At 33.8% G+C, this 14,366-nt stretch overlaps 1 protein-coding gene across 3 annotated transcripts in view; it reads left to right on the forward strand.

Moving 5' to 3' along the window:
- Nucleotides 1-14,366, forward strand: part of Zc3h6 (zinc finger CCCH-type containing 6) — a 68,992-nt gene that overhangs the window by 46,891 nt on the left and 7,735 nt on the right. For all 3 annotated transcript variants that reach the window (XM_074050263.1, XM_074050261.1, XM_074050262.1), the window contains 6 exons: nucleotides 2,900-3,016; nucleotides 3,623-3,734; nucleotides 7,621-7,730; nucleotides 8,136-8,389; nucleotides 11,260-11,768; nucleotides 12,072-12,305. In XM_074050263.1, coding sequence (XP_073906364.1) covers nucleotides 2,900-3,016; nucleotides 3,623-3,734; nucleotides 7,621-7,730; nucleotides 8,136-8,389; nucleotides 11,260-11,768; nucleotides 12,072-12,305 — 1,336 coding nt within the window. The remainder of the gene's footprint in view (nucleotides 1-2,899; nucleotides 3,017-3,622; nucleotides 3,735-7,620; nucleotides 7,731-8,135; nucleotides 8,390-11,259; nucleotides 11,769-12,071; nucleotides 12,306-14,366) is intronic.

Here is a 14,366-nt window from a genome sequence, read left to right on the forward strand (position 1 = left end):
CATTGGGTGCATATAGGTTGATAATTGTTATTTCCTTTTGGTCTATTTTCCCTTTTATTAGTATGGAATGTCCTTCTTTATCTCGTTTAATCAATGTGGGTTTGAAGTCTACTTTGTCTGAGATAAGCATTGCTGCTCCTGCCTGTTTTTGGGGGTCATTGGCTTGGTAAATCTTCTTCCAGGCTTTATCCTAAGCCCATGCTTATTTCTGTCAGTGAGATGGGTCTCCTGTAAGCAACAAATTGTTGGATCTTCCTTTTTAATCCAGTTTGTCAGACGGTGGGGGAATTAAGTCAATTAACATTAAGTGTTAGTGTTGATAGGTATTGGTGATTCCTGTCATTTAGTTGTCTTAGTTATTTGAGGATTTGATTTTGTGTAGCTAAATTGATGTTATTCTCTACTTTCTTGCTTTTTCTTTTCCTTTAGTTTGGTACTGCCTGCCCTTTCATGGTTATGTTGGGTTTCACTTTCTGTGTGCAGAATCCCTTGAAGAATCTTTTATAGTGGTGGCTTGGTGGTCATATATTGTTTTAGTTTTTGCTTATCATGAAAGACTTTTATTGCTCCATCTATTTTTAATGATAGTTTTGCTGGTATAGTATCCTAGGGTTGAAGTTAATTTTATTCAGTGCCCAGAAGACCTCACCTCAAGCTCTTCTTGCTTTTAATGTTTCTGTTGAGAAGTCTGCTGTGATTTTGATGGGTTTACCTTTGTATGTTATTTGTTTTTTCTCTCTTATAGCCTTCAATATTCTTTCTCTAGAGTCTGTTCTTGTTGTTTTAATGGTAATATGTTGTGGGGTAGTTCTATTTTGGTCAGGTCTGTTTGGAGTTCTAAAGGTTTCCTGTACCTGTATGGGCATAGTTTTCTCTGGATTTGGGTAATTTTCTGTAATTATTTTGTTGAATATGTTATGCATTCCCTTTTGTTGCACCTCTTCTCCTTCTTCAATGACCATGATTCTCAGGTTTGGTCTTTTGATGGTATCAGTAAGTTCTTGCATTTTCTTTTCACAGATCTTGAGTTTTTCAAAATTCTTATAGGAAAATATACTTTTAAGTTTTGAGTGTGGAGGACCAAATTTTAATCTGCCATCTATTGTCCAAAGTATTGGCTCTTAGGGAATTTCCTGTCTTCTATAGATTGTGTTTTTTGCTCCATTTTGCAAATTAAGGGAAAAGGGAAAATCAATCACATAGGAGGATATAGTTATTGAGTTTATTTGATGTGCAAGGCACAGTGTGTGCTATGGGCTTGAAAAACAATGTTTTATAAAATTTATAAGTAACTTATTATATTTAGCATTAGTCAGCATCATATTCTGTCTCTGTTTAATCTCATACTTACAGCAAAAGTTGAGTAGGGGAATGAGGAGAACTAAGGAAAACATATAGGGCTGTGGAATTTCTTTTTCTTTGCTTTCTTTCTTTTTGGATGATACTGGGGTTTGAACTCAGGGCCTCATGCTTGCTAGGCAGGTGCTCTACCTGCCTACTACTCGAACCACTCAACCAACCCTTTTCTTATGTATGCAGTGGGTATTTTTGAGATAGGTTCTTGCTTTTTTGTCCAGGCTGGTCTTGAACCGCAATCCTCCTGATCTCTGCCTCCTGAGTAGCTAGGATTATAGATGAGAGCCATCAACACCCAGCTTATTTATTTTTGTGGGTGTGAGATTTAAACTTGGGGCTTCATGCTTGCATAGCACGTGTTCCACCGCTTGAGCCATATCTCTAGACCATTTTGCTTTGGTTATTTTGGAGATGGGATCTCTGGAACTATTTGCCCTGGCTGGCCTCAAATTGAGATCCTTCCCATCTCAGCCTTCCAAGTAGCTAGGATTACAGGCATGAGCCACCAACACCTGGCTTTCTTAATTTTTTAAATTTAGAAGTTAAAGGTGGTATGTGCTCCCTGTTGTTGGGTCTTTTTTTTTTTTCCCCTTAAGAAAGTACAAAATAATCATACACAGAAATCCTCTAATCCCACCACCCAGAGTTGTATACTAAAAGGTGGAGGTGTATTATTTATATATAGTGTTTATATATTTGTCTTTTTGTATGTATGTATATATATATATATATATATATATATATATATGTGTATATATATATATATATATATAGTCTTTGTATATTTGTTCTTTATTATAGTAAAATCGAAATCAATTCTTCACTTTATAATGTATTATAAGCATTTTCTTATAACCCAAAGTTGTTTTGCTGTCACATGATCTTATTATGACTGTATAATATTCTACCACCTTAATGTATCATAATTTATTTGACCAGTCTCCTAGTTTTAGATGTTTCTAGTTTTGTTTTTGTATGTAAGTAATTCTGCAGTGATTATTGTTGTGAATGAATCTTTGTATGTTTCCCTGAGAATTTCTTCAAAATAATTTTGAAAAGTACAAATTCTATGTCAAACAATATGGACATTAATTAATTAATTAATTTTTGTGATGCTGTTGATTGAACCAGAGCCTTGTGCAGTGTTAGGCAAGTGCTCTGTCATTGAGCAACATTCCTGGCCCCAACATGGGTATTTTAATGTCTTTTACAGCATATCTAGGAACAGTACTTGAGTGTATATTTTATAACACCTTTCCTAAAACTGAATATTATTATGGAATGTCAAGCTTTTTGTAATTTGTTTTTAAATGTAGTTACACGTTATCTTTAAAATAGTAATAGGCATCTTTGCAACCACTAGTATCAATAAGCAAGATTACCTGATATATATCTTTCTTCAATTAAATTAATCAGTATCAGAATGTCCAGTCTTGGTTACTTTTAAATGTCAATTTGTATGCTTTCTAGATCTATTTAAATATATATTTCAATGCCTATTACTATTTCATATGTAACATTCAAGTGAAATTTTTTCTTACAGTTTAGTAAACCAGGAAAAAAATGGAAGGTCATGACTCAGGAGTTTATTAACCAGCACACAGTGGAACACAAAGGAAAACAAATCTGTAAATACTTCCTGGAAGGGAGATGTATCAAGGTAAATGTATATGGAGTATATAAATTATTCTAACTTCTAAAATAATCTTTAAAATTTAAAGTCTTTTGGGAGAGTGGTTAATTTTTTCACTTCTCATATAGTTGTTCTTTAAACTAGTTCTTTAAAATGTGTCTTGCATGAAATGACTGTACATTAGAGCTCAATTATATTTGTAGAAATCAGATTTTATTTAATAAATATGTTAACATTTGTGGCAAATACTGACTATGTGGAAAATACTATTAGAAGGACAACTAATATGCAAATGACTTAATCCTTTTAGCTACCCTTACTAAGTAGTTACTGTCATTATCCCTATTTTATACATGGCATCAAGAGGCTAAATAAGTTCCCATGTAGCTCAGGTAGAAATGGTGAATGCCAGTGGGATGCAGAGAGAGTCCTCTGAGGCCTTGCTTTCTGCTGTCCTACTCCACTGGTTGGAAATTTTAAGAGATTGTTGGTGTTATTATTAAACTCATTGTTTAAATACTAAAGATAGTAGCCATAATTCCATCATGAAACACCATGGAGAAAATACAACTCAACAATCCCTTTGTTTTCTTTTCTTTCTTTCTTTTTTTTTTTTTTTTTTTTTTGGAACAGGGAGATCTGTGTAAATTTGATCATGATGCAGAGTTGGAGAAGAGAAAGGAGATCTGCAGATTTTATTTACAGGGATATTGTACCAAAGGAGAGAACTGCATTTATATGCATAATATCCTTTATATGTGTGTTAACTAAAATACTGAGGCTTTAAAGCATCATTATGTTTTTAAAAAATCATAAGTATACTCATAAATCATAAATAACACATTACATAAACCAAGTCTAGTCATACTTCACACTTCACAAGGACAAATTAAATTTTATTCTTCAGGGAAATGAAGTAACTTCCTTTTGAAAAAAACTTGTATGAAATCAAGGAACTTTATATTTAATCAGCTCAACATGTTTCAAGAGACTGCTTATTGCAGGAGTCATTGAAAAAATATTTCTTTTAGCTCATAAATAACACATTTTTATCATTGTTTAAAATTATAAATTTCCTCAAATCTTACCACCCAATGATGAACACCATATATTCTTCTCTACTTTTTCCTTTGCAAATATACACATTTAAATTGTACTTTTGTCCCTATCCAAATGAAGATTTCATTGTATATTGTGTCCTTTTTAAAAAAAAAAATACCTTTTTTCTATGTTAATTTCCCAAATATCTAGCTGTTTACTCACTACCACCGATGACTAATGGAGCTTTCCCCAGGGATTTGAAACTCTCTATCATGGACAGACTGTTTACATATGTATGCTTTTTTCCCTGGACTTTCTGTTTGGATCAATGGATTTCTTTGCGTTTATGTCTGTGTTGTTGTGCTGCTTTACACACTGATATTTTGTAAATTCTCATATTTATCTTTCTAGATAAATTTTTAAATAGTCTTATCAACTAAAAAGATGATGTAAAAAAAAAAGTGAATAGGGGATGGCAGGGTGGCTAAAGTGGTAGAGCACCCACCTAGCAAGTGTAAGGCCCTGAGTTCAAACCCCAGTACCACCATAAAAGAAAAGAAAGTGAATGAAATGGAAAATGAAAAATTCCAGTTATCATAGAACTAAATGTAAAAAATGGAACTATACAATGCCCAGGAATACATGAATGAATTCCTTTATAGTCCACGAGCATGTAAAACTTTATTCTATTGTGACTCAAAATCTAGAATCTGTAAGGGAAAAGATCAAAACTTTGCATTAAAAGTTTAAATTCTCATAACAAAAGCATTAAGCTACGTAAAAAGATAAAAATGGAAAATTTGTATACAATTTATACACTTTATGAAGTACTGATACCCTTATATATGAGCTCCTAAAAATCAAGAAAATCCAAAAACAAAATCTGACAGCAAAGTTTGTTATCAAAATAGTGAGAAAATAAACACCCTTACATCTTGTTGATGGCACTGTCAAAAGGGTACATCCTTATGGGAGAGAACTTGGCAGTGTGTGGCAAAATTATACATGCATTGACCCAGCAGTCTCACCATTTTTTAAATTTTAGTCAGTTAATAGATCAGTTGGTAAATGATTACTGATGGCTGACTGCTGAAGTCATTAGGTGAAAAGTTGATGAGGAACTTTGTAATTAATTGATGGATTTGACTGACAGTACCTGAAAGGATTGATCATTCTTAACACCACTTAAACAACCTCAATCAGATATTACAAGCCTCTTATATATGGGACAACAGGAAGTATTTAAATACCATCTATGACAAATATTAAAATTAAATAAATTATATAAAAATAAAAGAGGAAAGGAAGTTCTAGAAAACAATAGAATTAGAAATAATTTGTGGATAATGTTTGTATTCTCATCTAAATAAAGAATCCAAAAGATGTTTTTAAAAGTATAGAAACTTTGTATATTGATTGTATACTAGTTGTAATTAATGCATATATTTGTTGGGTTGATAATCAGAAAGAAAAAGTATCCCATGCCTATTTGAAATAGATATGGAAATAGTTACAGAAGAAACGTACTTAGAATATGCTTTAAATACTCTAGTATTTGAGTGAGTCATGAAGAGAGTGTAGGGGTGGTTGCCAAATGGTGAAAATTATTGAATTGAAAATGGTCAGCATGAAGAAGTTCATTTTATCTCTATTTTGTTGTATTTGATAACTTTCAAACTAACTTAAAAAAGTCCTAAGTATCTGGGTTAGATGCATCATGCCTATAGTCCCATCTACTTGGAAGGTGGAGATTGGTAGGATCAGAGTTCAAGGCCAGACTGGGAAAAAAGTGAGACTCCATCTCAAGAAAATAAATTGGGCATCTAGCACCTGTCATACCAACTGGGAAACCTTAGGTGGGAGGATCATGGTCCAAGGCTGGGGTCCAGCAAAAAGTAAGACCTCATCTGAAAAATAATCTAAAAGCATAGACAGCTAAAGCATGGAGGCCCTGAGCTCAAATTCCAGTATTTCCACAATGCTCCCCACAAAATCCTAAGTAATACCATCCTTCTGGGATACCCATGCCTACAATATGGCATTGAGCTCTTCAGACTTCTCCTATGCCAAGGTATAGATGTATAAGAGAAGGTATAAATGTGCACAAATATATGCACATGCAATTTTACAAAAACGAGATCTGTCTATGATTGTGAAGATTTTATTTTTTTCACTTAAAATTTACATCTTGAATTCTATTTTAATGTGTGACATATAGTAAGGATCTGTTGTTTTCCACATTGCTGATTAATTGTAATCATCTTTACTGATTTAAAACAGTACCTTTGGCTGGGTGTGGTAACCTATGCCTATAAGCCTAGTTACTTTGTAGGCTGAGGCAGGAGTATCACTAATTCAAAGCCAGCCAGTCTCTGCTCAAAAAAAAAAAGACACCTGTATCAGATCCTACCCTTTCCTTTGTACACAGTTTTACTCTCATCCTTTGTGGTATTTGACTATGCCCCTCTAAAAGAATATGTTTGATACTTGGTATGATAAATATACCTTACTTCTTTATTAAGATGTTGCAATAAATTTGTCTTATTCAAGAAATTTTTAAAAAGGTTTCATATATTTCTTTAAAAACCAGATACCAAATAATATTTTTAATAATTTTTATTCTGTTCTTAAAGCATTTATTTCAGTCATGGCACTTGCAAATAGTGGTAATTTTATTTCATTTGTAATATTTATACTTCTTTTTTTTTTAAAGAGTATCTTGCTATGTAGCTCAGTCTGGCCTTGAACTTGATAGCCTCCCACTTCAGCCTCTTGAGTGCTGGGATTACATATATGTATCACTATGCCTGGCCTAAGAGGGATTTTTTAATTTAGAAAAGGATTTTGAATTTTATCCGTTGCCTTTTGGATCTGCCAAAATGATCATAGGCTTTTTCTCCATTGACTTCGCAATATGATTATAATAGTACGTTTCCTAAAACTACTCAGGTATTCCCTGAACATACACCACCTAAAAATAGTGTACTTTTCACAAAACTTGCAGATTTAATTTTTTTTTTTATAAAAACTTAAGTCAGATTAGCTTATAGCTTTCATTGTTGGGATATTGACCTTTAACATAATATATCACACTCCTTTATTTTCTCCATAGATAGAAATTCTTGCTACAAGAATTATTTGTTCTGAATAATACTTTGTTTTATTGTGGAAAGTAACAGGGCCTACATAGTTAAAATACTATATAATATTTGCTTTAACCATTATAAATGTTTTTTTCATTTAAAAAGTAGTTTTCTAGTTTTAATAGAATAAGAGACTTAAAATTTTTGAATGCTTCTGCATAATTATTCATTCTAAAACTGAAAAATTATCTGATGTGATTATAACTTTAGTACAATATATAATAATACAGGCCTGTTGAGTCAGCACAATTTTTTTTATTGTGGCCAGAACACTTAATATGAGATTGATCCTCTTAATTTTTTAAAATGTACAATACAGTATTGTTAACTATAGGCCCAATGTTCTAAAGCAGATCTCTACAACATAATCATCTTGATAACACTTACGCGGGTTTAAAAAAACTGGACTTGATTTTACTTGTTCTGTTCCTTAATATATTTGTTTACATGAATTTCCATGCAAGTTCTATCATAGCGGAGCAAAATGTTACCAAGGAGACAACTGTAAATTTTCCCATGATGATCTGACTAAAGAAACAAAGAAACTTTTGGATAAAGTAAGTAGTATTTGGCACCTTGAATGTTAGGTCTCTCAGATTCATTTGACTTGAATCATTTTTTATAAAGCATATTATATTCAATTCTGCTATGAAATTGAGGATTTGTTATAGGTTTTATTTTATTAATACAGTTGTGTTAGATAAGCAGAATAATTGGACTAGGGATTAGGAATATTGTACTTGGATCCCTATCTGTCATTTAGAGAAATAATTTACTTTGAGCAATACCCCTTACCTCTTTGAACCTCATTTTGTTTGTTGAAAATCAAGAATTAGCTCTCTCTGATTCATTTCAACTTTAATATTACATTTTTCTATTAACAAAACTAGTTTACTGAAGTTTTCAATTTTAAATGTGAGGAAGAAAGCTTGTTTTGAAATAGTAATCTCTACAATTTTAAGGTGTTGAATACTGATGAAGAACTTATGGATGAAGATGAAAGAGAATTAGAAGAACTCAGAAAGCGTGGCATAACTCCTCTTCCCAAACCGCCTCCAGGAGTTGGGCTTCTGCCAACCCCACCAGAGCATTTTCCTTTTTCTGATCCTGAAGATGATTTTCAGACCGATCTCTCTGATGATTTCAAGAAAATTCCATCTCTTTTTGAAATAGTTGTCAAACCTACTGTGGATTTAGCACATAAAATTGGAAAGAAGTAAGTTAAAACTTTCAAATGGCAGAAGCATTTTTCCCTAAAACTTGTATTAAGATACTAATTGTATTGCAAATTGGTTATAGAATTAAATTTAGCACAGGTAGCAGTTACCTGGCATGTGCTCAGATTGCTGCTTCCTCTTTGTGCTTTGTCCCCACCCTCTGCTGCTTGCTGTCAGTGCTTTTTTCTGCAGAATCTTTGCACAGCTTCAGAAACCTCTCAATATAGTAATCCTAAAGGACACTGCCAGGTTCGTGGATTTGGCATTCCTCCCACCTGATCATGAGCTTGCAGTGTTCATTGATAAATATCTTCAAAGAGTGTTAAATACTGTCTCCAGTATGTTTAGCTCTTTCTGAAAATTATTTCCTTAGACTGGGTAAGCTGGATCCACACTTGCATTTTCTAACAATACCATTCCAGCCCTGCTGCCTGTCCCTTAGTATCCATGTGCCTGGGCCTCTATTATTGATTATTCTTTTAACACTGAATCCTAGGGAAGCAATGAGGTCTCAACAGAAGAGGAACAAGAAATGTATGGTAAACATTGCAATGTGAACCATCAAGAGTATTTCTGTTAAGTTAAGAAAGCCAGGCATGGCACATGTGCCTGTAATCCCAGCACGTGGCAGGCTGAGGCAGGAGGATAGTAAGTTCAAAGCCAGCCTGGGCTACATAGACCCTGTCTCAGAAAAAAGTTAAGCAGGAAAATATATCCACTATTTTGTTAATATTGTGTATCAGATTCTAGTTAATGAAATAAGAGAATAATATAAAAAATATAAATATTAGTAATGGAAAGCATGGTGGTACATGCCTGTAATCCCAGCTCTTGATAGGTTAAGGCAGGAGGATCATGAGTTTGAGACTAGCCTGGGCTACATAGCAAGTCCCTGTCCCCAAAAAAACAAAAACCAAAGTGAAGATGGGAGCTCAAGTGGCAGAGTCTGCTTAGCAAGCACAAGGCCCTCAGTTCAAACTTCAGTATGGAAAAAGTGGAAAGAAAAGAAATGGAGAGGCAGACTAATTATTTTGGCAGTTTCCCTCAATATACCCAAAAGAATCAACCGACAAAGTTATTTTTTAAAATTTTTATCAGTATATGATAGTTATACAGGAGGATACATTTTGATATTTTCATATGTAGTTACAGTATATCTTAGTTAGATTTACCCCCTCCATTGTCTTCCTTCTTCCTCCCTTCTCCCTTCTTAGAACAATTTCAACAGGTTGCATTCTTCTGTTTTCATATATACATACAAAACACATCCACCAAATTCACCATCATTCACCCTTTCCTTATGCCTACCCCTCCCACTAGTACTAACTCCCAGAAAAAACCCATTTTACCCTTGTATCCTTCATTTTTAAAAAGTGCATATTGATAGTCCAAGGGAGTTTTACCTTGGTACTTCAGGCCTGTAGATATTGTGCTTTTATCAAATTAACCTCCCCATTACTCACTCTTTCTCTATCATCATGCTCCCTAATATTCAGCAGCTTATGCTGCATTGTTACATTCATAGGTACATGGGTTGTTTTAATGTTTTTTTATTTTCTAACATTTTCTTTCCCTCTCCCACTGTCCCCTCAGACAGACCCACTAACACAATCTTGTTTTCTCTCTCTCACTATATATATGTGTGTGTGTGTGTGTGTGTGTGTGTTTATATCATCATACATATATTTATATATGCATTTAACTTATAGGTCTAGCTTCCACATATGAGGGAAAACATGTGATCTTTGACTCTTTGTGCCTGTCTCACTTTGCTCAACATGATGTTCTCCAGTTCAATCCATTTACTTGCAAACAAGATAATTTCATTCTTCTTTATGGCCAAATAAAACTTCATTGTGTATATATACTACATTTTCTTAGTCCATTCATCAGTTGTGGGGCATCTGGGTTGTTTCCAAAGCTTGGCTATTGTGAATAGCACTGCAGTCAACTTGAATGTGCAGGTGGCTCTATCGTATCCTGGAGCTCATTCCTTCAGATATATGGTATCCTGGTAGTTTTATTTTAGTTTTCTGAGGGACATCCATACTGCTTTCCTTAGCGGTTGCACTAATTTACATTCCTATCAACAGTGTAGAAGTGTTCCTTTTCCCCCACATCCTCGCCAGCATTTGTAGTTGTTTGTGTTATTGATGGTAGCCATTCTGACTGGAGTGACGTGGAATCTCAATGTTGTTTTGATTTGTATTTCCTTTATGGCCAAGGATGTTGAGAATTTCTTCATATATTTATTGGCCATTTGTACCCTTCTTTTGAGAATTGTCAGTTTAGTTCATTTGCCCACTTAATTCAGTGGGTTAGTTTCTTTAGCTCCCTGTATATTCTGGTTATTAAACCCTCTGAACAAATAATAAATTAGCATGATACCCAGAAAGTAAAGCAACATTCAAAAAGTATTTTCATATGCCAATAATATAATAGACCATTAGAAAATGTAATGAAAGTAGTATGTTTGCATAGTATGATCTAATTTTGTTGTTTTAAAAAGTCTGTGTGTACCAGAAAAAGGACAAGGAGAAAACCAATCAATAAACTTATTTCTAGGTGGTGGATTAGAGGCTATTTTTATTTATCTTTGTAGCTTTCTGTATTTTCCAAATATTTATGATGGGTAAGTTTTAGGACAGCTGGTAGTAAGGAGCAATTTATAAAACTATAGTTAAATGAGAACAAGAGGCATGCAAAGTGTTTCTACCTATGGATGGTATGAAACAAATTGTTTCTTAAACACATGGTACTATATTCAGATATAGAAAAATCATACTTAATCAATAATCTATTTAGGAGTATAACATTCTTATTTGCCTCTTTTATTTAAACTAAGAAATATTATTCTTTCTGTCCACAGACCACCAGCATTTTATAACAGTGCCTCACCACCAGAACCAGAATTTCAGGGGAGCAGTCCACATCCTCAGCATATCTATTCTGGGTCAAGTCCAGATCCTGGACCTAATGTGTCTCAGGAATGCAGTAGTCCTGTGATGCATCCAGGATCCCCTGGACATTACCCATGTATAGGATCTCCTGGCCTACCAATGCCACAGAGCCCACCATTGCCACCTGGTCCTCCTGAAGTTGTAGGCCCTCACAGTCAAGGTGGAGGACTTGTTCAACCAGATGCACCTTTGATACCACAGACTATGAGTGGAGCTTACCACTCCCCGGGCTTTCCAGGGCATATAATGAAAGTACCCAGAGAAAATCACTGCTCTGCAGGTTCATCATACCAGCAAATTCCTGGTGAAATGCAGCTACATACTGATTATGACTCTCTGCAAAGCCCAGCTGAGTTTTATGATAATTACTATTCACAGCATGCTGTACATAATTTTCCTGAACCCAATAACTCTGATGGTAAGTTACCTTTTAAAATAACACATTTCTAGTTTAAAATATTTAATGCGCTACTTTTCATTAAAACCATAATAGGAATGTTTATTTTAAATAACACTTAACTAAAAATTGATGAAATTGAAACCTTGAAGTATGTTTTCAATTTTGTCAAAACAATAGACACAGAACTTTAGATAACTTTTAAAATACTTTAAAGTTACATAGTAACTTGAGAATTCAATATAATTACTAGAGCTCCAATTTCTTATACCCTTGGTGGAATTTGTGCTCACTTAGTGTCTGTCTCTTCTATTATGTCTGTAGATGGCATATGGCATGAGGAATTTGTCCAGCAGCACCCTCACATCATTCAAGACTCTCCTAACCTGGGGAATGGACCTGACATTAGCAGCAACTTGACAGGCCATGGCCCTCTGCCTGCTCCAGGGCTCCTCCCTGCAGTGCAGCGAGCTCTTTTCATCCGACTTACTCAGAGATACCAGGAAGGTGAAGAACCAGTTAGCACTCAACCTCATAAAGCACCAATCAAGGAAGAAGGTATGTCAGGTGTTTAATAGCATCTTACCTATTTGAATAGATTAAAATGTGAAAATTACTTCCTCTGAACTATTTATTTCCAATTTACCACATTTCCCCCATTTTTAGGATTGCTTGTGATTTCAGAAACATTGATGCTTTAATTAATTGTAAAAGGTTTGACTTGAAGCAGTGAATAGATTTAAAGCTGGAGTACAGGGCCTACATGAGCAGACTCGTAAGCAATGAAACTTTCTCTCTTTTTTTAGAAAGAAGAGAAATAGAATAGGGAAGGATCATTCCAGTTGGGGAATTTTGACTTGTAATTCTACTTTTAAATGATTCATTTATTAGAGAAAATTTTATGGAAATAGTATGTATATTTCTGCTTTATTATTAAGAAATTGTATTTCTTTTTGGGGGTGGTATTAGTGTTTTGAACCCAGCCTTGCAATTACTAAGCAGGTGTTCTACCATTCAAGCCATGCCTCCAGCCCTTTTTTGCTTTAGTTATTTTTCAAAAAGGGTCTCACTTTATGCATGAGCTAACCTGAGCCACAGTCTTTCAGTTTAGGCTTCCAATGTAGCTGGGATGACAGGTATGTACCACAACATCCAGCTTTTTTAAATCGTTTGAAATGGGGTCTTACGAACTTTTTCCCCAGGCTGGTCTCAAACTGTGATCTTCCCAGTCCCCATCTTCCAAATAGCTGGGATTACAGGTATGAACCACCATACCTGGCCTCAAGAAATACTATTTTCTTTTGGTGGTACTGGGGTTTGAACTCAAGGCTTCGTGCTTGCTAGACAAACACTCTACTGCTTGAGCCACACCTCTAGCCCAAGAAGCAGTATTCTTAATATAAAAAGGTTGTATGGAAATAATAAGTTTACTTTAGTATTTTTGATGTCAATAATAAGTTAGTTAGCTAAGGATAAGAAAAGTTTGAAGCATCTACTTCTTTGTATGAATTACAAAATTGATATGTTTGGGCACTCTTAAACATGAAATATATGAATAGCTACGTAAAACTAGATAACATGGTAGTTACAATCTATTAAATGAACATTAAAGACAGTAACGTTGACTTTTTTCTTTTTTTAACAGGAAAATGAGGGATTCCTAATAAATGAATTCCTTACACAATTTAAGTTTGCTTCTCTAAGTGCTAAAATGTAATTTTAAGATGACTATCTTAGTGATACTCTTTCTTTAAATTCTTAATATAGTTTTAATTTCTCATAAGCAAGGAAGTTAAAATTTCTAGATGATAGATGATTATATACTGTATTGTATAATTGTTGAAGATCTATGCAGGTTATTTGCTCTACATACAGAAATAATCTTGAATATCCAGGTTTGTTGGTGTTCATTTTTATAAATTTTAATGCTCTTATGAATTTTATTCTTTTGATGAAAGCTATTAACTATACTTTTGTCTTAATGTCTCTTTTCTAATTTGTGACTCTACTTTATTGCTTTTTTTGTATTATCCATTTATTCCAAAAAGGATATAAGACTGCTTAAGGATAGAAGTGAGAAATACTAGGAAAAATTTAATTTCTGTATAGAAAATATCTGTAACAGTTAAAAGTGAATCACAAGTCCAATACTAGACTTCCTAAAGGTCAAAGGGAAGAAGAGAGCTAGTGTCTAGAAATAGTTTTACTGACACTGAGATATGAGTAAAATATTTTTTTTATAGTTCTGTTCTCTCACTGTACTTTATTGATGTCACAGATTGCATCTTTATATATATTATATGATGTACCCAATAACTTAGATTCTTATTTTTAATATATATTTTTATATATGCTGTTTTAAATCACATCCTTAAATGCCAATGCTCATTTCATAAACACTGCTGTGTTCAAATTAACCTCATGACACTAAAGTTTCATACAGTAGAAACACATTAATGAGCAGTGAGATTAGGTAAAAAATGAAAATACTTAGGATATTGAGACAACATATTTTAGGATGTATATATTTAATATTTATGTATATGTGCATATGTATATGCACACTGTGTTATGACTGAATGTGACGTGTAGATACTTTGCGGCCAGTTCGGAACCATC

This window comes from Castor canadensis, chromosome 12, assembly GCF_047511655.1.
Source record: "Castor canadensis chromosome 12, mCasCan1.hap1v2, whole genome shotgun sequence".
Lineage (NCBI taxonomy): Eukaryota > Metazoa > Chordata > Mammalia > Rodentia > Castoridae > Castor > Castor canadensis.